The 26,506-nt window shown below is 33.6% G+C and overlaps 2 protein-coding genes and 1 long non-coding RNA gene across 3 annotated transcripts; 1 reads left to right on the top strand and 2 right to left on the bottom strand.

Moving 5' to 3' along the window:
* Positions 1-1,608: 1,608 nt before the first annotated feature.
* Positions 1,609-4,766, bottom strand: ccna1 (cyclin A1). The gene is made up of 9 exons (XM_051120252.1): positions 4,629-4,766; positions 4,386-4,543; positions 4,150-4,315; positions 3,114-3,232; positions 2,819-3,042; positions 2,543-2,747; positions 2,355-2,468; positions 2,105-2,238; positions 1,609-2,035 (listed from the first exon to the last, which is right to left on the bottom strand). The coding sequence occupies exons 2-9, from the start codon at positions 4,536-4,538 to the stop codon at positions 1,984-1,986; spliced, it is 1,167 nt and encodes a 388-aa protein (XP_050976209.1). The 5' UTR covers positions 4,539-4,543; positions 4,629-4,766; the 3' UTR covers positions 1,609-1,983.
* A 7,481-nt stretch (positions 4,767-12,247) lies between these two features.
* Positions 12,248-26,089, bottom strand: LOC127172124 (uncharacterized). Its single transcript, XR_007828594.1, has 4 exons — positions 25,859-26,089; positions 22,759-22,905; positions 21,164-21,272; positions 12,248-12,437 (listed from the first exon to the last, which is right to left on the bottom strand). It is a non-coding gene; the product is annotated as an uncharacterized LOC127172124 (long non-coding RNA).
* LOC127172123 (serine-rich and transmembrane domain-containing protein 1) lies at positions 16,359-23,320 on the top strand. The gene is made up of 2 exons (XM_051121262.1): positions 16,359-16,553; positions 22,561-23,320. Exon 2 carries the CDS (start codon positions 22,580-22,582, stop codon positions 22,907-22,909), a length of 330 nt encoding a protein of 109 aa, XP_050977219.1. The 5' UTR covers positions 16,359-16,553; positions 22,561-22,579; the 3' UTR covers positions 22,910-23,320.
* Positions 26,090-26,506: the final 417 nt, after the last annotated feature.

Genomic DNA, 26,506 nt, shown 5'->3' with positions numbered 1-26,506 from the left:
AGTTGCTAGTGTGTTTCTAACATGATTAGCAAGTTGTTAGCATATTTCTAGCATGATTAGCATGTTACTGGCATGTTGCTAGCATGTTTCTAACATGATTAGCAAGTTGTTAGCATGTTACTAGCATGTTTCTAGCATGATTAGCATGTTTCTAGCAGATGTGAATGCTGTGCTGCGGCTAATGAACTGAAGTCTGCAAAAATACAAGTCTTTCTTTACAAGAAAATGGAATTTAACCCCAGAATATATATAGAATATATTGAAATAAATTAGGTTAAATATTTCAAACGGGTTACCAATGGGTATGTTAAGGGTTAGGAGTCGGTTAGGAGAATAATTAAGTGTATACAATTAAACAACTACATATTTCTTTAAAAAATAATAATATACAGAATTGAATAGCAAGCGCTAATAAATAGTATGAGACGCTAACACATACATATATACAATAAATAAATAAAATAAAATAATACAAAAAAACTATAGGGTCCTAAAAATGCGGTCCTGTGGTTGTGCAGGAACACCCTTCTCGTAAAATGAGACGCGACTCAGGGTGAACGCTAGAGGTCGTCATGCACCATAAAGCCAGGTTTGTTGCTTTCAACATATTTTACAATAGCAGTAATGCAACTTGTTAAAAGAAAAATCAGTCTTAAGACTGGTTTGGTGGTCCAGGGTCACATATAGTCAGGCTTCGTACTGTAATTAACCTGAGAGACAGAACTGGTCCAGAGTCAGAGTTGGAAACGTCTTGGAAAAAAAAAAGTATGCATGCAAACTGTATAATATTCAAGGTACCTATTTCTATTAATTGTGCAGTTAATTTCATGTATTTTCAGAAAGTTTTGGAATATTTGTCCTTTCACCAAATTTGTCTCAACCGAAACAGTAATAATACTTTAAGTAGAAGGGCTGTATTAAGATTATGCTTACAACTACACTGTAAATATATTTTGTTATTTTATTACAATTTTAATCATAAATCAATAATTACATTAACAATTTTCAAGTGTAAGTTTTGAGATCAGTTGTATTTTAAACCCAATTTTTCTTTGTAAAAGGCAAAAAGTTGATCACACAGGTTTTGAAGTGATCATTAATAAAACATCCCATGTTTCGGTAGTGACAGTAATGCTTTGGTAGCGACCACGTCACATAATTTTAACTTGCATATTAAAAAAAAAAATATATTTTTTTTTTCGCATAGCTCACACTTGAGAAACACAGGAATATTTCCCGATCATAAAATGTAGGCATATATTTGGTCTTGGCTAGTGGACTACAACATACGCTGTTTTGGAAGTGACATGAAACTGCAGGACACTTTACACAAGGTTTGGTAACGCAAAGGAATTAACCACCATTTAAAAAATAATTTAGGGTTTGTCAGCCACCTCCCAATTTAAAATGCCCAATAAATTATGATTTTGTATACATTAAGCTCACTGAGACTTGAAATATTTTGGGTTTCAATAGATATTGTAAGGATCTTTGTACACATTTAAGATTTGAATACAATTTTTGGTTGTGGGACAGCAGTTTGCATCAATTCTGTAGAATGGCCCACAACACCACATGCTGGTCAAAACATTTTAACAGAAGCAGTAATGCAACTTGTTTCATTTATTGAAATTTAGTTTTGAGTACATGATATCGCACATAGTATACAAGTAAAAAAAATACATGGTATACCAGAAAAAGAGACCCTAAGTAAAGTAGACAAAAGTGGTACAAAACCATTCGTTCATTTCATATACAGATACAGGAGAAAACAGCCTTCTGACCAACAGGATGTTGGATTTACAGAGAAACAAGTCACCATTTTATTGATTATGTTATAGTCTTAAGCAACCTATGATAAAAATCACGTTTTAAAAAGATTAAAAGCCACATTTAAAAAGCAATTCATTCAATATTTACAATAGACTTAAGCGCTGCAGTTCATTTGTTGGCCTCAAGGAACCAAATGTGGTCACCTACACATCAATGGAGAGGCAGAGACGCCACAGGCTCAAGCAGGGACACGCCACAATATCTGAAAGACGAGATTAGTCATTAAGACGGCAAAAACCCAAAACACTCATGTTACAAAACGCATGCTTACTTAGAGCTCTTGTATTTCTCCTGGATTGCCTGTTGGGGGCGACCTGCAGCTCCTAGATGGAGCTTATGAAGCTCCTTCAGACATGGGCTGATCACTGCCAGAGAGTAACCAGTGAAGGCATACAGGTTTTCAGGCTGCCAAGGGAGGAAAGAGAGCATTCAGGAGTATTATACATCAGTCTATAGTTATGGAAGCATGAGAACTTGACTGGTTCATCCAAATGAAAGACTTATCAAAAGATCAGACTTGCCCACAAAGCCCCATTTAAAGTGTAGTTGGCCAGACAATATGCAGCTGCAGCAGTCTTGGAAGGCAGATATTGCACAAAAGGATCCACCTCAAGCAGGCTCAACTCTGAAAGATACTGTTGGGCCAGAGAGAAAAGAAAATCAATCTCCAATTCAGAAGAGAAACTTCACAAGACAAAACCCCACTCACCAAAGCGAGGTTTACGGTTTTAACGCAGATATGCTCCTCCAAAGTGTACTGCATCAAAAACTGGTGAGCGGTGGGTGCAGTCATGTCAAAAGCCAGCACTCGGAGCAGGTGCTGCTCCATGCGAAGCAGCTGTTTCTTCGTGTAGGTGTCATCCGTGATGTACACGAACTCGTCCACTTCCGGAGGATACACCTCTTCGTATTTCCTAATCAGAGACAAACCAGGCGGTCATGTCAGTTAGGTAACAAATTTAAGGATAATGGCTCCACCACTTACGCAGCCAGGAGTATGGCAGCTGTTCCCACAAGCTGCAATTTTCCTCTCAGGACAGACATGCACGAAAGGAAGCGGTCCAGGTAATTGACAGCCAAGAAGAGAGTCTCCGAGCACAGCTTGTATTCCTCACCAACCTCAACCAGCCAGTCAACAAGAATGATCCTCATACAGTTGGTTATGTCAGGCTGTTTTCTCATATAGCTGGGTTTCGGCCTGTATTTAACCTGAGAGACACACTGTGCATTACAGACCAATGCAGGGTTACTCAAAAGACCCGTTTAAACAATATACTGACTTCACATTCACGCAGATATCTGTGAATGTCCTCAGAATATTCTGGAACACACAGGACGTCCCCAGAAGAAGTGGCCTCCTCCTCCAGCAATGACTGCATGGAAGAATCCATGCAAGATCCTAGATGTGTATAAAATAGTTAGAAATAGTAAGAACTGCACTGCAAGAGTGATGAGACATGGGTGGGGAAGAAAAATAAAATAATAATAATAATAATAATAATAATAATAATAATAATAATAATAAATACTACATTAATTGGAGAAGTACAAAGTGGAGGGAAAAATAAAATAAACCAAAGTACTTTAACACTACTTTTACAAGAAAAATAAGTTACTCCTCCCAGTACAGCCCTCTACAGTTGCTTAATTTTTATTATTGTTATTATTTTTAATTTAACTATATTGTTTTGCATTACTTTTTAAAAGTAACTTTCCACTAAACTACTCATTGTTATTTGTTTTCTTAAAATTGCCTTTTTTTTTTTTTAAGAAAATAACGTTTTAGTGGAAAGTTACTTTTAAAAAGTAATGCAAAACAATAGTTACTCAATTTAATTTATTAAAAAAAAAAAAAAAAAAAAAAAAAAAAAAATTATTTAAGTTAAGATTTATACATCTGAAAGCTAAATAAACTTTCCATTGTATGTTTTGTTAGGATAGGACAATATTTGGCTAATATGCTATTTGAAAACCTGGAATCTGAGGGTGCAAAAAAATAAATAAAATAAAAATAATCTAACCCCATCATTGTTGTCCAAATGAAGTTCTCAGCAATGCATATTACTAATCAATTTAAAGTTGACATTTACAGTAGAAAACATCTTCATGGAACATGATCTTTATTTAATACCCTAATGATTTTTGTATAAAAATGCAATCATTTTTACCCATACAGTGTGTAGGGTATATTGCTACAATTATACACATGCTACTTAACTGGTTTTGTGGTCCAGTGTCACAGATACAGTTAGCTGTATCCAAATAATTGGGCTTTTAATATCTACACACTCTTACAGATTTGATCGGTCAGCATACCTGAACCAAGATCTTGTACAGCATCATCTAGCAGCAGCAGCTCTGAAGGCAGCAAGAATGACGGTGACTGTTTAGTTGTCTGGACAATGACCGGCTCAACAACGTGATCAAGTGTAGCACTCGAAGTGCTGACGTCACGAAAAGCTGGCTCATATTTGGATGAAACCTAATCAAACGAGACAAAACGTCACCTTTTCTAACTCTTTGAAGTAGCATTATAAACACGTGACACTAACCTGACCAAACACTCGATTGTGCTGATCATTCTCGGTCAAAACACCGAGCACAACCCTCTGGCCCGGTTTGTGAGCGCGCAGGCCATCCGCTCGGCCCAGGCCCATGATGTTTTCCTGACGACTGGAAAGAGGAGCGAAGCCACGGGAAGCCATTTTATCTGTTGAAAATTAGTCAGTTGGAGGTCACCGCAAATTATAAACAACTACTTGAATCGAAGACATTAAGCAAAGTGCAAAACAAACCTTTCTCTGTGTAAAACTGTTAAAAGATCTAATAAACTCACTGAGTGAATCAAAGTGCTATAGCACAGACTCGCTCGTCAACCCTTTTATACGTGCACGTCAATATTCATTGCCAATCGACATGAGGCTAGTTAACACATTTGACTTAATTGAGATCTGCTGAGCTTTCCAGCTGTTGCAAATAAATGCTAATTAAACTCGCAACTCCTTATGGTAGTCACGTGGCAACAAAACCATGGAAACAGTATACGTTTTCTTGCTGTTCAGCTGGCAGTATTTAAATGAATTGTCATGAAGGTCCATTTTTTTCGACGCAAACACTTTTAGTATTTATACACGGGTGTTTTTAGTACTATTAGCATTTAAACACATTTTCACTATTTATGCAATAAAAATATGTTAAACACTGATATTTAAGGCTGTTGTTCACAGCCTTAAAAGTTTTGAAAAGATTTTAAATGTGTTTTTCTGCTCAGCAAGCCTGCATTTATTTGTACAAAGTACAGCAAAAACAGTAACATTCTGAAATATTTGTACTAAATACCTGTTTTCTATTTGAATATATTTTAAAAATTTTCAGCATCATTCCAGATTTCCAGTCTTCAGTGTCACATGATTTTTAAAAAATTATTCCTATATGCTGATTTGCTGCTTAAGAAACATTTATTATTAGTATTATCAATATTTAAAACAGTTGAGTACATTTTTTCAGGATTTTTTGATGAATAGAAAGATACAAAATTAGAAATTAATATTTTTATTTAGCAAGGATGCTTTAAAATGTATCAAAAGTGATGATAAAGACATTTATAATGTTAAAAAATATTTCTATTTCAGATAAACGCTGTTCTTCTGAACTTTCTATTCATCAAAGAAATCTGAAAAAATTCAACTCAGCTGTTTTCAACATAATAATAATAATAATACATTTTTTTTGAGCAGCAAATCAGAATATTAGAATGATTTGTGTAGGATCATGTGACTGGAGTAATGATGCTAAAAAATCAGCTTTGAAATCACAGGAATAAATTACATTTTAAAATATATTCAAATAGAAAACAGTATAGCCTACATAAAAAGGTACTTCAAAAGTAGTATAATAAATGATGAAAGCATGAGCTTTAACGGGAAAGTTTTAATGTGTCCTACATATTACAAAAAGCAGAATTCTGTTTTAATAAAAACCAACCCCTGGGACATAAAAGTGCCCAAAGTTGCAGAAACATCTATTTATATTTTAGGTGCTGTAACTTTTTTTACTGACTGTATGTAATCGCCCTTTAGCTTTCTGCAGTTCCCTTTATGGTCCTGCGGTGCAACAAATGGATTTTTAAGTAGAAATATCCCAATTTACAGATTTATATTAGGTCACACAAACAGCCTGCATAATAATTTTAAGAATTAAGAAAAATATTAAGAAATACAGCAGCATATCACACTGCAGGACAGCTTCCACTGCTTGACATTTCTTATCACCAACCCAGATTCAAAGCTGAGAAAGGCTATAGATGTGCTGCTCATATTAAGGATGTTTAAGGATGTTTACACCAGCATGGGCTCCCATTTAAGTCTGACTCCTGCGAAGACCGCTTTTGATATGTGATGTAGGACTCAACAATTCACTGCACGGGCCTTGACCAGGGACTCCTTGAGAAATGAAATTCTCTGCAGGTCTTGCACTACAAAGCCTCTATAAATCCAATTAAATATCTCCATACAAAAAAACAGCAGGGTTGAATTCAATATCTCACTACAGCATCTCACTGCAGGATCAGATGAAAAGAACCCTGACATGTTTGGAGAATTTACTGCAAGTTCAAACATTCATCTATCAGGAAAACTGCTTACTCCACATTTCAGGTAACAATATACCAAGCAGTTACGGCTTGAATGTCTATACAACCATTTGAGATTTACAGAGTATAAGAGGGACTGTTCCTGTCTCTACATGGCCATCAAGTTTATTCTTGGAAACAGGCTCTGTCTGGAACTGATGAATTCCTCCTCACCATCCCTGGTGCTGTTGTTTTCTCTTTGTCTGGCAGAAAGAGAAATTTCAACAATAACAGAGTGCTGACAGCCAGGGTAATCTGCGCTACAGAGCGAGATTGATGCTGCTGATATCTAAATCAGGTGGTGTGGGTATAAACAAATATCCGGACGTGTTACAGCAAATCCAGAGCTGGAAATTAAGTTTGTGCTTACTGTAGTTCAGGAGGATATAAACTATAGGATTCTTCTCCCTTGCAAGTGAACCCATGACATCAACACAAGAAAATTCAGAGAATGCGGTATGAATATTTACAGTACTGACGAATGTTAGCGTACTTGGAGTTCTTACGTGTGTTGGCCTAAGATCAGCATTTGTGTAAGGAATCACTCTGAAACAGTTAAGAAGTGAGTTATTTGATAACTTGTGTATATGAATGTATAATTTCTAAAGTTTCAGCTGAGGAGTTGTGTACTCTGTGCAAAGCAGAATGAACTGGGTCCTTGCCATTCTATTATCTTGATGTATTGCAACTGACAATCCGCCGGCAGCTGAGGTATAGCGATAAATTTCCAGTTCTTATATACGCTGAGAACTGTCTATGCCAGTTTATAGCTAAGGCTAAATTTTACTATATGGTGCTGCAGATATGCAGGCAGATATGATGGAGGTTCACATATTCCTGTAGCTCAACTGGCAGACTTTGGTTAAAGTTGGATGCATACCTGTAAATGTTGAGAAAAAGAAACAAATGAGTAATAAAATGTGCATTTATTTTGTAGATCTATAACTTCTAGGAGTAGAGATGTAACGATACACCTCAAAACGGTCAAAAATCGGTAGAAATATGTGACGAGTCCGTTGAGATGGAGTTTATATGAATGTATCTCAGAGAGGAAAGGAAACACTGTATTTCTGCTGTTCCATAAGCGCCACCTGCTGTCAGAGAGTGAATCTGTGGCTCATTCAGCCCGTCTGCTGTTTTTTTTTCTTTCAGATCTTTTGTCACATAATATCACAAAACTAAAGTCATAGCATTCTGTTTTTGCTTTAAATTTCAAAATTATACAATCTAATTTAGCAGTATCTTTGTTTAGATCGTGATTAAAATACAGTGGTTGCCTCTAATTTTAAATGGAAAGAGCACAGGCAAAACCTTAGTTTGTTTATATGAAGAGATTTCTTTTATTTGTGTTATTTATTTATTTGATTTGGGGTTTGCAGACAGATTGGATGCGATTAATCGTGATTAATCGTTTGACAGCACTAGTGTATATTTGTATATACATATAAATATACACAGCACATGCACATATATTATGTAAAAACAAACTTTTACTTTGAATGCGATCGCGATTAATCAGGATTAATCGATTTGACAGCACTAGTTTTGTTATTTGACATATTTTAATATCACATAGAAATGTACAGCATTTTGTCTAAGCACTAACAAAAGGACACCTTTTCATTTATAATTTGTCTTAAATTTTATTTTGTTAAAAAAATTGTGAGAAAATTGTATCGTGAAATTAGTATCGTGAATTGTATCGCATCGTGAGTTGAGTTAATCGCTACATCCCTATCTAGGAGATAAGGAAGACCCCATATTTATGTAAATTAAGTTTTAAATTAAATTAAAATGGAACATATGATATATTGCTATTTTTATTGTTTTTATGTACATTATTATCCAATAAATTTTTATGTCTATATGACACTTAAATTTAACAAAATTAAACTAAATAAATTCAAATTAGAATGTATTTTTAGTCATTTTGTTTCCATCTGATCATTAATGTTTAAATTTGAAATAAAAGATGAAATATACATTGTTCTATAAAATGTTTTGTAGATCTAAAACTTCTCTAAGACCAATTTAATTCACTTAAATTAATGTTTTTAATTAAACGTACAATACATAAAATTAAATAGGAACATAATTATTGCTATTTTTTTCTTATCTATTTGTACATAAATGTAAATTCCTGAACATTTATGTGCCTGTATGCCATTTAAATTCACTTATTTTAATTTTTAAAGTTAATAAAATTTAAATTAAGTTAAATAAGATATTATTATTTATTGCTATTATTGTTAATCTTGTTTATGTCCATGTCTTTGTCCATAAATGTTACAAATTTAAGACAAATTAAATATACCTTTATCAAATGAATGTTTTGTAAATTTACAACTTCTCTAAGAAAAATAACTTTTTTAAGTTTAAATTAATTAAATCAAAAACATTACTTTATTGCTATTTTTAAATCTCTATCTATGCCATACATTTCCTGAACATGTACATGCCTGCATTAAACTTCATTTAAATTGGGTTTAAAAATAAAAATGAAATGACTGCTAGTCTTTCATTTTATATCCATTTCTTTGTCAATAAATGTTGTAAATATAAGCCAAAGTTAATAAATATATATTTATCCATTAAATGGTATGTCAGTTTATCACTTAAGTATTTATATTAACTAATTTCAACCTATTATTTCTATTTCTTTTTTTTATTAATCCATATCAACATCTATAAATGTACATTTCCTGAACACGTACGTGCCTGTATGACAGGGTGGGAGCTGCTAGGCCACTCGAAGGTGATTCTGTCTGAGCTGTCAGAGAAAAACAGAGACCTCTGAGACTTAAAATTGCTATGCAAAGAGCATCATCTCAGCTGGGAATAAAATGGAAAACGGGAAATAGAAAGACAGAGCGTGCTCTCCACAGACTCTTCCTCTGACATGCTCCACTGTGTAAACCTTTCTATAGTGCCTAGAGAATTCCACAGGATAATCCTGACTGACACATTGCTGTTGTCTGCCACAAAGCCTCTTCAAACATGACATTCTTGTCAAAACCAGTAGAGCAGACTCGGGGTGAGCGGATGATTCATTATCAATGCGACCCATTCCCCCTGAAGTTAGCACACAGTCTAATGAAAAACGCTTCAGGCGGCCTTGCCGTCGAATGCCATGTGTTAACATTCGACCTATTTGTGCGCAATGGAAGTAGATGCACCAAAGCTGGGCTGAATCGCTTGCATCAGGGGAATAAAAAACCTTTTCTGATTTTTACAGTTTTATGGATTAGAGGAAAAATCAGCCAAGGCACTGTTCTTATCAAAATCCAACAGCATTCACTCATGTGCCGCAGCGCCCGCATTAGCTGGAGCAATTATAAAGACCCAAAGGACAGGATCAGACACAGCAGGACTCAGGAAGGGTACCAGCAGTCCCCGGTGGGCATGTGAGCTGACAGTGGAACACCGCCAATATATGTCTAGAGGCAGAAACTGCCCTCTAACTCCCGTCCTTGCACATTTTATGAAGAGAGCAAATACTCAGATGAATGTTAAAGAGGCAGTTCAACCAAAAAAACATGCGGTCATTATTTACTCACCCTCATGTCGTATGACTTTCTTTCTTCTGTGGAACACAAAAGCAGATATTTTTAAAAATGCACTGTAAAAAATGATCGTAATTTGTATCCATATCTTTGTCAATAAATGTAAAAAAAAAAAAAAAAAAAAAATTATACAAAAGTTAAATACATTTATCTATTGATTTTACTTATTTATGAAAAATCTTTGTAATTAACTTAAATTAAGTTTCAAATTGAATGAAATTAAACTGGAACTTATTGGTATTTTTATTTGTTTTTTTTATCTCTATATTTGTCCATAAATGTAATTTTTCTGAGCATTTACATGTGTGTATGACATTTACATGAACTTAAATTTGATTTTAAAGTTAGTTCAATTCAAATAAATGAAATTACATAGAAAAATATCATTACTGCTTCACTGTAAAAAACAATTTGTTGAGTCAACTTAAAATAATTTGTAACCTGGCTGCCTTCAAATTTTAAGTTCAGTCAACTCAAAAAAAGTTTATTCAACTTGAAATGTTAAATTATTATATAAGTGACAACTTTGTCAATATTTGAGTTGAATCAACTTAAAATTTTAAGGCAGCTGGGTTACTTACCCGTCTGTTAAGTTTAGCAAACACAAATATCTAAGTTGTTACTTAGTACAACTTAACATTTCAAGTTGACTAAACTTATTTTAGTTGACTGAACTTAAAATTTTAAGGCAGCAGGGTAACAAATTATATTAAGCTGACTCAACAAAATGTCTTTTTGTAACCATAAATGCTGAATAATTGAAACAATGAATGAACATTCATATTATATATTTAATGTTTCGTAGATCTACAACTTCTCTAAGAAAAAAACATTGAAATTCACTTAAATTAAGTTTCAGATTGAATAAAATTAAATTGGAACTTAGCATTTTTGATATTTTTGGACTCTATATTTGTCCATAAATGTAAATTTCCTGAACATTTACATGTGTGTATGACACTTACATGAACTTAAATGAAATTTTAAAGCTAGTTTAATTAAAATAAATAAAAAAATTAAATGGAAACATACCATTACTGATGTCTTTTTGTAACCATATCTTTGTAACCATAAATGCTGAAAAATTGAGACATAATGAACAGACATTATATATTTGTTGTGTATGTATATGACGAGTTCAAATGCAAAAGCCTCTAAATGTCTAAAATTTTCTTCTAAAATTAGCATTTTTATCAGGTTCCTTTATTAATGTTTAGTATTTTCACTTTAATTGCATAGAGCATGACCTATACATTGACATTAGAGTAAAATTACTGAACCTACACATAGGAGCCTGATAAAAATGCTCATTTTAGATGAAAATTTCAGGCTTTTACATCTGAATTCTTTCCTAAGCAAAAAAATCACTTAAATTAGGTTTCAAAATGAATTAAATTAAATTGAAACTTATAATTACTGATAATTACATTTTTTTATCTCTATATTTGTCCATAAATGTAAATGTCCTGAGCATTACATGTTTGAATGACTCATACATTACCTTAAATTAATTTTTAAAGTTAGTTAAATTAAAATAAATGGAATTAATAGAAACATATCATTACTGGCGTGTCTTTTTGTAACCATATCTTTGTAAACACAAATGCTGAAAAATGGAGACATATATAGACATTAATAGACATATATTTAATGTTTGTAAATATATATAAAAAAATTCTCAAAAAAAAAAAGACTCTTCAATTCTGTTTGTACAGTAAAAAAGAACCAGAATTTTAACGGTAAAAGACTAAAATGGTACATGCCATGATGGTGTTTTTTGTATTTGTGTTTACGACCTTGTGCACTCTCTGTTTTTTTTATTTTTGTTGTAAATGTAAACCTAAAATGTTGCTACCATACTTTTTATGTTAAGGTTCTGGACAGCTGCTGTCTGTATTTTTACAGTAAATTTCACTGTTTTTATTTATTTATTTTTATTTATTTTTTTTTTTTTTACAGTGTACTGTGAAAGTCATTCTGGATCAGTGTTGTTTTGAATCCTATTCACCTGCATGGACAAAAACAGTTAAATGAACGGCATGGAACGACACATGGGTAAGTAAATTATGACAGAATTTCATGTTTTGGGGAACTGTCCCTTTAAGAGCAACAGAGAGTTTCAAGATGAACCACTGATGATCAATGAACAAAGACACAAGCCTTCATTATTACCCAAACGGAAGAAAGAATTCCCATTCATAATACAAAATAATACCAGAAGCGATCTGTGCCAGACAGTCATGCTTTGCTTTGCGTCGATCCATAATCTGTGTTCCGTGTCTTCAGTGCGCAGAGCAGAAGAGATAAGACCTTCCCAGGGGGCATGACGGCTCGGTCCTATTGACATGCATAGCTCTGCCCCACCGCTTGCATCTGAAACTCCATCCATATGCCAGTCTGCGCCAGACTCTCTGTAGACAGACAGACATGTCACAAATTCAGTTACTGAGATAACAAAGAGATTTTATCAAAAAGTGTCACCATTGAGGTTTTTTTGAAAAAACGTTTTGGTGATAAAATCAGGAACGGCCAGTACTTGTTTTCATTTTTCATTCTCAAATTGTCATATCAAAGAAAAACAGAATCTTCCACCTGAAGAATATGTTCAAATGTGACATCTGAGTGACATACACTCTGAAAAATGAAGGTTCTTTATTGGCATCTATGTGCTCCATAAAGAACCTTTAACATCTATGGAACCCTTCCATTCCACAAAGGTTCTTTATAGTAGAAAAAAGCTTCTTTTGATTTTTAAATGCTCTTCACACTAAGAAGAAATGGATCTTTTAAAAACTGTTAATGGAAAGGTTTTTTGGGGACCAAAAATGGTTCTCCAACACTCTTAAAGGAGTTTTCGCAGTAATGCCATAAGGGGTTTTCACACCACATAGTTCTAGGAACTAGCCTATGCTAGTGGTTCCACCTTGCTGGTGGTTCCTTGAGAACCTTGAGAGTTTTTCTGGTTACATTCGCAAAGGCAGCAGGAACTCTGAAGCAACGACAGTGACGTCTTCATTCGAGGCATTTACAAAAGTCAGCAAATGGTGAATGGAGAATTCTGTGATCTGAGAATGCTGTGTGTTGTAGGTTTTGTGATAATGGAGATGGAATGTAAACGCACGATTGGAAAAGCATGAAAATCTGACTAAATCTCCTATGACAATGCTGTTATGCATATCACTGAAGCTGAGAAAAAAACACAACGCTGCAGACAACGGAAATGCCATAATCGCTGTTTGCCATGTTCATGGATGAAATATTTTTACACTCCTTTTTAAAAACGCCGGGTAGCTGCTGATTCGTATGTGTTTGGCCAATCAGCATACACTTACGTCACTGGTAGTTCCTATAGAACTGTTTTAGACCCTACTCTAGGGGCTTTCCCACCAGAGGAACCTTTTCATAGTTCCTAAAACTATTGGTGGAAGTTCCCGTTTTTTGGCGCGTTAGCAACTCAGGAACTAGGAATGTATTTAGTTCTAGGAACTCTATTTGGGGGAACTAAATTAGCTCCTACTTCAGAGTAGGATCTAAAACAGTTCTATAGGAACTACCAGTGATGTGAGTGTACACTGTAAAAAAAAAACAATTTGTTGAGTCAACTTAAAATAATTTGTAACCTGGCTGCCTTCAAATTTTAAGTTCAGTCAACTCAAAAAAAGTTTATTCAACTTGAAATGTTAAATTATACTAAGTGACAACTTAGATATTTGATTTGAATCAACTTAAAATTTTAAGGCAGCTGGGTTACTTACCCATCTGTTAAGTTTAGCAAACACAAATATCTAAGTTGTTACTTAGTACAACTTAACATTTCAAGTTGACTAAACTTATTTTTGTTGACTGAACTTAAAATTTTAAGGCAGCAGGGTAACAAATTATTTTAAGCTGACTCAACAAATTGTGTTTTTTATTTTTTACAGTGTATGCTGATTGGCCAAACACCGTCTACCAGGCATTTTTTGGCCATTTTTTGCCTTTATGTTAGGATAGTGGAGAGCAGACAGGAAGTGAAGTGGGAGAGAGGGATCATGAAAAGTCCTTAAATCAGGATTCAAACTCGGGACGCCTGTAGCGCAACAGCGCAACACTCCAAAAAAGTCTCATCTTACTTGGTATTTTTATCTTGTTTCTAGTCAAAATATCTAAAAATTTTTAAATTAAGATGCATTTGCTAAATAAGCAAACTGACATGATCTTGTTTTAAGCAAAATGCACTAACCCCTGGAAACACGTAAAATTATCAGCCAGTGGGGTAACTTAAGTCAAATATTTTTAAAATAAGAGTATTTTACTTACCCCAGTGGCAGATAATTTTACTTGTTTCCAGGGGTTAGTGCTTTTTGCTTTTTTAACAAGATTAAAAAATCATGTCATTTTGCTTTTTCAGTTAATGCATCTTAATTTAAGAGATTTTAGATGTTTTGACTAGAAACAAAACAAAAATACTAAGTAAGATAAGCCTTTTTTGCAGTGTATATGTCGGCACACTTGCCCACAAAGCTATCGGCACCGACGCTACCTGGCATTTAAAAAAAAAAAACATCTAAAATATTTACTTCACGAACATGGAAAACAGTGATAATAATGGCATGATTAAGCTACCTGTTGTCTGCAGTGTTGTGTTCTTTTCTCAGTCTCAGTTATATGTAACACTGCAAGTCGTCATAGAAGATTTAGTAAGATTTTTGTGCTCTTTCAAATCGCGTAAATTGTGCGTTTACATTCCATCTCCATTATTACGAAACACACAATAACAGCTCCGGTCATGGCGTCCTCCATTCACCGGTTTTTGACGTTTGTCAACAACCGGTTGTTGACAGCTGCTTCGGAGTTCCTGCTGCCGGTGCGAATTAGTTCTCTAGGAACCACCATGCTGGCTAGTTCCTACAACTATCCAGTGTGAAAGCGCCTACCCTGTTGAAAAAAACAGCATATGCTGGTAGGTAGGTACTGATGCTGGGATGCTGGTTAGGTAGGTTTTGATGCTGGTTTAAGATGGTCCTTAGCTGGTTTATGCTGGTCCTTTGCAGGTTTATGCTGGTCCTTGACCAGCAACATGACCAGCAAAGGACCAGCATAAACCAGCTAAGGACCATCTTAAACCAGCAAAGGACCAGCATAAACCAGCTAAGGACCATCTTAAACCAGCAAAGGACCAGCATAAGCCAGCTAAGGACCATCTTAAACCAGCAAAGGACCAGCATAAATCAGCTAAGGACCAGCTTAAACCAGCATCAGAACCTACCTAACCAGCATCCCAGCATCAAAACATACTTACCAGCATATGTTTTTTTTTTCACCAGGGTATAGAAGAACCAAACTGGTTCTCCAAAGAACCTTTCAGTAAATAGTTCTTTAATAAAAACACAAATTTTTAGTGTGAAGAACATTTTAAAATGGTAAAGAACCTCTATTTACTATCCACCTAGCCACTATAGGAAAACAACGAGTAGAATAACAACGTGCAGTAAATGGTAAAACTGTTTGCACTACAAACCAGTGTGCTCATAATTAAGATAATACATTAAAATAATATGGTAACACACCAATTTGCAATTTCAAGCAGCAAAACAAGCTGTTTGGTACAGCTACAAATGAAGCGGACGACAGACCCATAAAATTTACAAATGGCCATGCTCACTCTTACATGGGAAAAAAAAGGTTGATAAAGAAGCTTATTTTGGAATTGAAAAGTTCCATATAGATGTTAAAAGTAAAGAAGCTTTATTTTTTAGAAGTGTATGGCATTACTTCCTTTTAGAACCTTTTTAAACCTTTATTTGTATAAAGCAAGATTGTGCCGGACTAAATCAAACAAAAATCCTCATGCTTCATTTACAAAGCAAAATAGCCCCTTTGTACAATATATGACCCCAGCGATAGGTCTCATTGAGTGTTCATTACATCTGAGAGTAACGCCACAATGACGGCTACATAAGAGGCCTTTCGGCGCATGATGTTGATGAGAGCGGTGATTAGTTCTGTCAGATATGAATGACTGAGTGTGGTACCATGGGAGAAGACAAGACAAACGTTTCCTGGGCGAAGCCTGTCATCTAGAGTCCGAGCTGCTGAGCTGAGTAATATCACTAAGATAATCAAATCCCAATTATAGCAATTAAAGCAAGAACGATGGTATCATCTTTTGTGAGTTAGGCGAGACATCCTTTTCGTATTTAATTGAAACATAAATCAGCTGCTAAAGAAACCGAGGAGACGTCAATGAGATGAGAGGGGGAACGAAAAAGGGAGAGAGATGATAGGAATGAAACGGAGAGGGAGGGGGAATTCAGAGTACAACAGCTGGACAGTCGATATCCAGCCCACTGTTGAGATTCAGCTCTCCAGAACGCATTCAGATACGCTCCTTCCTCTTTTGCTCTCTGTACAAACACGAGTGGCATCTATTTCAGCGTGAGCTATAGCTTAAGGAATCCCATGAGGAATGCACTCCAGGACCACGAGATGAGCGCCACGGATATCTGCGTTATTTAGTGCCGACGACTAGTTTTTGCATCAAAAAGGTCAGTATTTCTACTGCATTTACTCATAAAAAAGATAAAAGTTGATGCTATTTTCAATTTGAAACTGTTATATATAAACTGACTTAAATTTGAATTTATCATATGATAAGTGATTTGAAAAGATGTATCTGCTACTAGTAAGTGATATTGGACATCATCAGGTATTTCAGTCTTTTTCTCCATCCCTCTGTATTTCCCTCCATCCCCCGCTCCCCTCGTTCAATTGGCATCCTCTGTGGAGCTTTATGTTTGAGTCATTTTCTTAATAGCCAAATCTCCTAACACAAGCTTCCCTAAACGAAATCCATAAACAGAGATTAGAGCCGCACACCGTAATGACCCGCTGAACTTCTCCTGGAATTGCAGGCAAACCACAAGAGGGATCGAATGATTTATACTGCCGCAGGGACTCTCATCTCACTCAGAAATTGAAAAGCTGGTGGGGGGAACGTTAAAGTAGACTGAGGAAATGTCTTGGAAAATAAGTGTGAATTCACGTTTGTTGCTGTCTTCTAGCACGTCTCTGCAGACAAATGCATCTTAGACAAAAGGAAGTGGTCATAAATCATAATGAGTCTCTAACCACAGGCTTTCAAGGCCCGTTGTGGCTCAGACAAACACCGAACAAACAAATAGCAAGTTTTGTGTTGTGAGGTTAACCACAGACGAAAAATACTTCACTTGTTTTGTCCTACATCTGTGTACAATTTTAAGGTTTCTCAAAAACAAATTCTGAACATCGTGAGAAATCCTATTTGGTTTACAATAGGGTCTCATCTGTGAAAAGTAGTTAGAGAGACAGTTCACCCAAAAATGTAAAATCTGTTTTCAATTTCTCACCATCACGTTGTTCCAAACCTGTATGAGTTTCTTTCTTCTGTTGAATATAAAACAAGATATTTTGAAGAATATGGGTAACTATACAGCTGTTGGTCCCCAGTGACCTCCATAGTATGGAAAAACACCAGATGGGGGACCAGAAAGTGTTTGGCTAGTCACATTCTTCGAAATATCTTATTTTGTGTTTACCAGAAAAAAAAAACACTCATACAGGTCTAAAAAAAATTGAGGGTGAGTATAAGATGACAGAATTTTTAACTGCATTAGTTAACATGAGCAAACATTTTTTGCATTTTCAATGTAAATTTCAGCATTTACTAACGCATTTTAAAATTCTTAAATTAAGATGCATTTGCTAAATAAGCAAACTGACATGATCTTGTTTTAAGCAAAATGCACTAACCCCTGGAAATAAGTAAAATTATCACCCAGTGGGATAACTTAAGTCAAATATTTTTAAAATAAGAGTATTTTACTTACCCCAGTGGCAGATAATTTTACTTGTTTCCAGGGGTTAGTGCTTTTTGCTTAAAACAAGATTAAAAAATCATGTCATTTTGCTTTTTCAGTTAATGCATCTTAATTTAAGAGATTTTAGATGTTTTGACTAGAAACAAAACAAAAATACTAAGTAAGATAAGCCTTTTTTGCAGTGTATATGTCGGCACACTTGCCCACAAAGCTATCGGCACCGACGCTACCTGGCATTTAAAAAAAAAAACCATCTAAAATATTTACTTCACGAACATGGAAAACAGTGATAATAATGGCATGATTAAGCTACCTGTTGTCTGCAGTGTTGTGTTCTTTTCTCAGTCTCAGTTATATGTAACACTGCAAGTCGTCATAGAAGATTTAGTAAGATTTTTGTGCTCTTTCAATCGCGTAAATTGTGCGTTTACATTCCATCTCCATTATTACGAAACACACATTAACAGCTCCGGTCAGAAGAAAGAAACTCATACAGGTTTGGAACAACGTGATGGTGAGAAATTGAAAACAGATTTTACATTTTTGGGTGAACTGTCTCTCTAACTACTTTTCACAGATGAGACCCTATTGTAAACCAAATAGGATTTCTCACGATGTTCAGAATTTGTTTTTGAGAAACCATTTTTCAAATCAAAAGTTGTATCTGTTGTGGGGCTGTCACTAACAATTATTAAATAATTATTTTTAGTAATTGAGTAATTGAGTAATCAGACGATTATTCTGACAATTAATCGATTAATCAGATTAATCTTTTTTTTTTGTTTATAAAAATATACCTAAGCGAACAATAGACTTTAAGATGACTTAAAATACATGTATAATAGCAATATCAATTAGTTCAAATAAAGTATCAAAAGCAAGTCATCATGCACTGTAAGAAAATTACTGTGAATTTTACGGTAAAAGACTGTTAAAACGCTACAGTGAAAACCTGTTAAATGTTTTCAACGGTATTTAAATGTAAATTTAAGCTAAAACCGAAAAACCTAAAACGTTGCTACCGTATTTTTAACAGTAAAGTTCTGGCAACCACAGCTGCTGTTTTTTACCGTAAATTAAAAAAAAATTATTTACAGTGTATGGTTTTATTTAACAAAACTGTTAAAATACATAATGTTATAATTTAGAACAATATAATCATAACTTATGTGCATTATGTATTAGGGCTGTCACTAATGATTATTTTGGTAACTGAGTACTCAGTCGATTATTCTGATGATTAATTGATTAATCAGATCTTTGTGTATATATAATCTTCAGATCTTATATATATATATATATATATATATATATATATATATATATATATAATAGCAATGAGGCAATTGGTTCAAAAAAATATAAAAAGCACTAATGATTACTAATGAATAAAACAATATAATCATAACTTATGTACATTATGTATTAGGGTGTCATTCATTAATATTTTGGTGATTGAGTACTCGGTCGATTATTCTAATGATTAAACGATTAATAAGATATTTTTTGTGCTAATACAAATAGACCTAAGTAAACAATAGACTTTTAAATAACTTAAAATACATATATAATAGCAATGAGGCAATTGCTTCAAATAAAATATCAAAACCAAGTAATCATATGGTTTTATTGAACAAAATTGTTAAAATGCATAATGCAATAAAACAATATAATCATAACTGCATTATGTATTAGGGATGCCACTAATGATTATTTTGGTAATTGAGTACTCAGTCGATTATTCTGATGATTCATCGATTTATTTAATTTTTTTATCTAATAAAAATAGACTTAAGCAAACAAAAGAATTTAAAATAACTTACATATATAATAGCAATGATGCACTTGGTTCAAACTGTCCAAAGCAAGTAATCTTATGGTTTTATTGAACAAAACTGTTTAAGTAATGTAATAAAATATTATCATAACTTATGTACAGTATTGTATCAAATTCCTGCAGAGAGCGCATACAGCCTGACGATCGTTTTCGCACTTTACAGTGTGATCTCATCCTTGTTTAATTTTGACCAAACAATATTTAATTCAACTGTCAACTTAATCTTTAATATTTGACCACTTCTTCATGACAGAAATGCTACAGCCACTGTCATTTCTTAAACAAGAACATGTGAACATTAAAACACGCAAACTCAGAGCAATAGTTTTAACCTTTCTTCTGAAGTCACAATGAATGAACAGCTAACCTATTGAGCAAAGATAATAATGTACTCTCTTGTGTTGGCGTAAGTTTCTAATTTATTATTGTTATAAATCTGATAGAATGGTGCACATTGTTCCCAGATGAACCTTATAACTCAGACTCACAGCATATGCTAAGATGGAGTTTGAGACGGTCCATGCATGTAAATGAATTTGTGTGAAGCAACTGTGAATGGAGCTGCTCTGAGATGCACTTAATCTACACGCAGAGAAATAAAGCTTATATTTTTATTTATTGCATGGCAGCCTTTGTGAATTCACAATAGCATTATGCTTTATTTAATAATGTTTTTCATGAATTCTCGTCCATGGAATGAGCCACTTCTGGTATTTTGCCAATTAACTGGCACAGGCAAAATGCAATTGTTATATATATATATATATATATATATATATATAAAAACAATTGTTTGTTCATGTTGTGAACCAACATGAACAATGTATTTTTATTACCTAATATTAACAGATTAATACCAAAATACATTGCATTCATTGTACATTAGCTATTGTTAATTAAGTCAACAAATGAGACCTTAAATGTAAAGTGTTACCATTGTTTTTAATAATTAAACATATTTTTATCCTCATTCTATGATAAAGAACAACGCGTGTGAAAGAACACATAATGAAAAGCCACATATTGACCTGTAACCAGATGGTGAAGATGCAGCTCATTTCCACACTAATGCACGTAGAGCACAAGCACACATGCTCTCTTATGAATTGAAATGAAAAGGATTCTCACACAGCTGAGGTGACCTCTGCTAAATTGTGCTCGTCTCAGGGGACCTAATGTGAATCATGTAATGCTGGCTGTCATATGAGCTTGTAAATATAAAAAAACTTTTCTGCACAAAGCTGAATGCGTGATGGTCTTGTATAAGCTCAGATTTTGAATGGCCGCAAATAAAGCAGCTTTGTAAAAACAGCATTTTTGATACCGACAGCCTGCCACACAAAGGATTTGGCACGTTGTTCTCTTGAAATTGGGAAACTCTGTGACATTTTCCCGCTCGGGTACCTCTCAATCTATTATTCATGAGGTGTGAGTATGCACGCTGTGTAAACAACACACTGACCTTCTGTGTGCACCACTGGGCCGGTGTGACCACCCCAAAGTCCTAATGGACCGGCAGTGGCCTATCAACAACCTGCACCAGCTCATGAGCCCACTGATATGCAGGTTGCCTGGATACAAAAAGCATAATTAAATGTGATTATCATCCTCTTCACATTCAATCTGAAGTATTTAAGTGTTCTGGTTGTTGTTGTGTTTTTCTGAACCATACAAATCCAACATTCATCAAAGATAGAGGTCAGTTAAGGAAACAGTCAGCTGTGTGTCAGTGAACTCTGGTGGCTTGACATAAAATATAACTGGCCTGTTAGATGAACAACAATATGTCACAATGTTCTTATCATGTCGATGCATTGGTCAAAAAGTGGAAGGCAACAAAGTGCATTGAAAAAATATTTGAACTAATTAGATTATTTTATTATAATATAGTATAATAATTTGTATTTTATAATTTATTGCTATAAGGCATTATAATATATTATTTAATTATTATTATTATATTAAAACAATACATTAACAATAAATATTTAATATTAATGCTCTGTTAAATAAATTTAATATATGTCATTTAAATTAGGATATGCTCCAGTAGGCCATTAGTGGGAATGGAATAACATTAATGTGTCTAATATTATATATCATAATATATATTTTTAATTATAATATAATATAATATAAATTAGTTTATATTTTTATATAATATAATACATATTATAATATACAAAATATAACATAAATTACATTTTGATGTTAGGGCAACTAATTGAAAAAAAGTGTTTCTTAGTTAAATTTTAACATTTACTAATGTATTTTTGAAATCTCATACTTCATTTTAGTATGTCATAATTTTGACTTTTATCTCACGTATATGACATTTTTTTCACAGTAGAACTATTTGCACTGTCAAATTAATTAATCACAATTAATTGCATCCAAAATAAAAATTTGTGTTTACATAATATGTGTGTGTACTGTGTATATTTATATATAAATACACACACATACATGCATATATTTAAGAAATATTTACTTGTATATATAAATAACATTAAGGAAGATTAATAAAAAATATATTATATTAAATAATATACACATTAATGGTATTCTGTTGCCACTAATGGCCTACTGGAGCATTTGTTAGGTAAGATTTCAATATGCTAATTTATTTTATGAAATATTTAATATAATTTAAATGCAACATTATTCTTAACTGATTCAATTACATTTATCAAATAATAAATTAATATTAAAATATTTCTTGTTAATATTAATGTATTATTTTCATAGAATATTAATATTATTATTATTATTTAATAATAGTTAGTTAAATATAAATTGTAAAAATGTGTCTGCAAACAAATAATTTATGTATCCTTATCTATCCTATCTTCCCAATAGATTCCCAAATCCACCAGATATGTCTGGGATGGACGGGACCGTGGAGGAGATAAATGGCACGGAAGTGGACAGCGAGAATTTCCTGAGGTTCAGCCCTACATCTGTTTCTACCGGGGCAGCCGCTGCCTCATATGGACGGACTGCAAATGTTTACGTCTACGTCTCCATCTTTCTCAGCCTGCTGCTTTTCCTGCTTACCCTGCTGATCATTGCTCTCCACAGGCTGAAGAACATCATATCCTCCAGCTCTTCATTCCCAGAATGCGGCAGTGAGGCCGGGAGCTCCTTCACCAACATGGAGATCTGCAGCATTTCCTCACAGAGATCAACAGTGTCATCGCTGTCCTGACAGCAGAGAAAGACAGATTGATTACACATGGCTGAATGTACTGATATTCTAGAAGTTTAGAAATATTTTAGCAAGTAATTTGGTATATATAATTAAATATTTGTCATTATTATCAATGTAATTTTCATTAACGTTATTTAGAGTAAATAATTCCACCATCCTTGTATTAGCAGCAGATCCTGTATTGAAGCATTATCATGAAGGCTTTGTATGATTTTGGTCAAATATTAAAGACTTGTGTATGTAAATCACATTATGTACATAATGAATTGTAAATAGAAAAACTGTCATATTGACTCTCATGTTTCAGAAAATTATATTTGTCAATTTGACTACACTTTCATACATTACTACATCGATAATATATAGAACAAAACATGTAATCTCTTGGAAACCTTGAATAAAATCTGATTTGCTCATAAAATATGCATGATAATCATGACTTTAATTCACCATGCAAAAGCGTTACAGAACAGCAAAATCATCAGTAAAAAAAATGTGTGGCGCTATAATGAAAAAGAACGATTTCTGAAGGATCATGTGACTGGAGTAATGATAATGAAATCACAGGAGTAAATTAGATTTTAAAATATATTCAAATAGAAAAGAGATATTTTAAATAATAAAACATTTTTCAAAATTTTACAAATAAATGCAGGCTTGGTGAGCAAAAGAGACTTCTTTAAAAAAGAAAACATTAAAAATCTTAATGTTCAAAAACTATGTATGTATATTTATATATACATATAATTATACACAGTAGACACACAACTTTTATTTTGGAATTAATTGCTAAATAACTAATATAATTAATCGATTTGACAGCACTATTTAATATATTTAGATACTTGCCTTATCTACTTATTTGATAAGACTATTCACAAATGAACGACAGAATACAAAATAAGCAATACCGTCTGCAATAAAGAACACCGCAATAAAGGGAGTCATAAAGTGAGCCTGAGGAGTGTTATGGTTACAGTGTTTACTGAGCTGTCTTGACAGCTGTTGGAAAGAAACTTGAGCTGAAAGGTTTTGATATCTCAGCAGTTCTGTGCTGGGTGAAATTGATAATTGGGCACGTATGTTAGATGATGTTGGGAAGGTTACTTTGGAAATGTAATAGGTTACTGATTACAAGTTACTTGATTTAAAATGTAATAAGTAGTGTAACGTTTCAATTACTTTTTGATTACTTTTCTAAATTTCTAATATTTTCAACTGTTAATCATTTTGATACATTTAAACCAGGCAGAGTTAACCTTACAGTAGCACTTAACACTGATTACTGTCAGACTTTCAAAATCCTTCATCACTTAAATTAAGATTAGAATATGTAAGGGATAACATACATCTTTATTTTGCGATAACATCTGGCTGGATGTACATTATCCCACTTATTATACAGCTGCTAAATAGATTATTTAAATGTTTTGTGTCAAAATTATTAGACACGAAAGACTGATCTGTTGAAATATTTGAACGCAAAGCTTCCATGAAGAAATCAGTTGCTAGCAAATGGCAAGTTCAAACTAGACATTTTAGGGATACAGTGCAGTCATACCACTTTTATTACACAACATTTCACCACATAAATAATTAAGTAGTAGTATTGGTTTGTTAGTTATCTTATAATCCATTACAGTGTACAAAAAAAATGGCAGCAGCTGTGTTTGTATGAAACAGCAGAGCAAGTGCCAGGATGACAGAATTAAGAAATTGTAAACATAAAATTGAATTAAGCTTTAATATTTTATTAGCTAACCAAACGCAAAGCTTCCGCCAAGAAAAATGATCAAGCATATAGCACTGACTTAAGTTGCCCCGAATGAGCTGTGTAATAATTTAATTTAAAGCACAGCCACCACAAATTCAGACTTTTTTTCACTTATTTTTTGGGGCTTTTTATGCCTTTTATTGTGATAGGACAGTAGAGAGATGACAGGAAAGAGCTGGAAGGAGAGAGGGGAGCGGGATCGGCAAAGGACCTCGAGACGGGAATCGAACTCGGGTCACCGTGAGCGCAGTTGCGCTATATGTGACCCTGGACCACAAAACCAGTCTTAAGTCGCTGGGGTATGTTTGTAGCAATAGCCAAAAATACATTGTATGGGTCAAAATTATTGATTTTTTTTTATGCCAAAAATCATTAGGATATTAAGTAAAGATCATGTTCCATGAAGATATTTTGTAAAATTCCTACTGTAAATATATCAAAACTTAATTTCTGATTAGTAATATGCATTGTTAAGAACTTCATTTGGGCAACTCTAAAGGTAATTTTCTCAATGTTTTGATTTTTTTGCACCCTCCGATTTTAGATTTTCAAATAGTTGTATCTCGGCCAAAAAATTGTCCTATCCTAACAAACCAGACATCAATGGAGAGCTTATTTATTCAGCTTTCAGATTATTTATAAATGTCAGTTTTGAAAAATTGACACTTATGACTGGTTTTGTGGTCCAGGGTCACATATGTCATAACAAGATCATAACATAAATATCATCATAACAAGAAATAGTTTAATAGCTATGATACTGGGCTTGAAATCAAATGTTTGCATATGACAGAAAACACTAGCATCTAACAATGCCTTGGAAAAAACTTAAAAAATAATGTTTATGCATAAACCCAAATAAGAAATAAAACAGTTATCGAATAAGCATGTGTCCTATTCTGTGTCCTAAACTCCTGCAACATTGGTGTTTTATTTTAGAGCAGTCAGTGCAATTTATGAAGTCAATTAAATCTGTAAGTGGGGGTGGGTGTGTGAAAAAAATCAGATGTAATCCCAGTAATCACTGGCATTTTTCAAAAGTAACTAATTACACATTTTTTCTCAGTAACTGTAACTAATTACAATTACACTTATTTTGTAATTAAATTACGTAATTCCGTTACATGTAACTAGTTACTCCCCAACACTGGTTAGATGTAACAATAACTTACCCCTACATAAGATGTGATTTCGAGGTTTTAGCGACGATGCATTTAGGGCTTTTTGTTTGTTAGCAGGTCAGCACGAAAGACATGAAGCGGCATAAACGGAGTAGAAGGTTTTGACTGTTTTATGGCTATCATTTGTCATTCATTGTCATTTAATGTCTAATTCAATGACATTCATATATGTGACCCAGGACCACAAAACCAGTAATAAGGGTCAATTTTTTGAAACTGAGATTTAGACATCATCTGAAAGCTGAATAAATAAGCTTTCCATTGATGTACGGTTTGTTAGAATAGAACAATATTTGGCCGAGATACAACTATGTCAATATATGGAATCTGAGGGTGCAAAAAAATCTAAATATTGAGAAAATCGCCTTTAAAGTTGTCCAAATGAAGCACTTAGCAATGCATATTACTAATCAAAAATTAAGTTTGGATATATTTACAATAGGTATTTTACAAAATATCTTCATGGAACATTGATCTTTACCTAATTTCTTAATGATTTTTAGCATAAAAGAAAAATCAATAATTTTGAGCCATACAACATATTTTTGGCTATTGCTACAAATATACCCCAGCGACTTAAGACTGGTTTTGCGGTCCAGGGTCACATATTTCAGAGTCGCTCACACGTTCAAATGCAGT

The sequence above is a fragment of the Labeo rohita genome, chromosome 10 (genome assembly GCF_022985175.1).
Source record: "Labeo rohita strain BAU-BD-2019 chromosome 10, IGBB_LRoh.1.0, whole genome shotgun sequence".
In the NCBI taxonomy this organism is placed as follows: Eukaryota; Metazoa; Chordata; class Actinopteri; order Cypriniformes; family Cyprinidae; genus Labeo; species Labeo rohita.
This window is presented reverse-complemented; position numbering and strand designations above follow the sequence as displayed.

Excerpts from the sequence above, each read along its gene's own strand:
- ccna1 (XM_051120252.1), bottom strand. The coding sequence starts at position 4,538 with ATGGCTTCCCGTGGCTTCGCTCCTCTTTCCAGTCGTCAGGAAAACATC. Across the intron at positions 2,469-2,542 it reads AAACCGTAAACCTCGCTTTG|TATCTTTCAGAGTTGAGCCT; the intron begins GTGAGTGGGGTT and ends CTGGCCCAACAG. Across the intron at positions 2,036-2,104 it reads GAGAAATACAAGAGCTCTAA|ATATTGTGGCGTGTCCCTGC; the intron begins GTAAGCATGCGT and ends CTCGTCTTTCAG.
- LOC127172123 (XM_051121262.1), top strand. The coding sequence starts at position 22,580 with ATGTCTGGGATGGACGGGACCGTGGAGGAGATAAATGGCACGGAAGTG.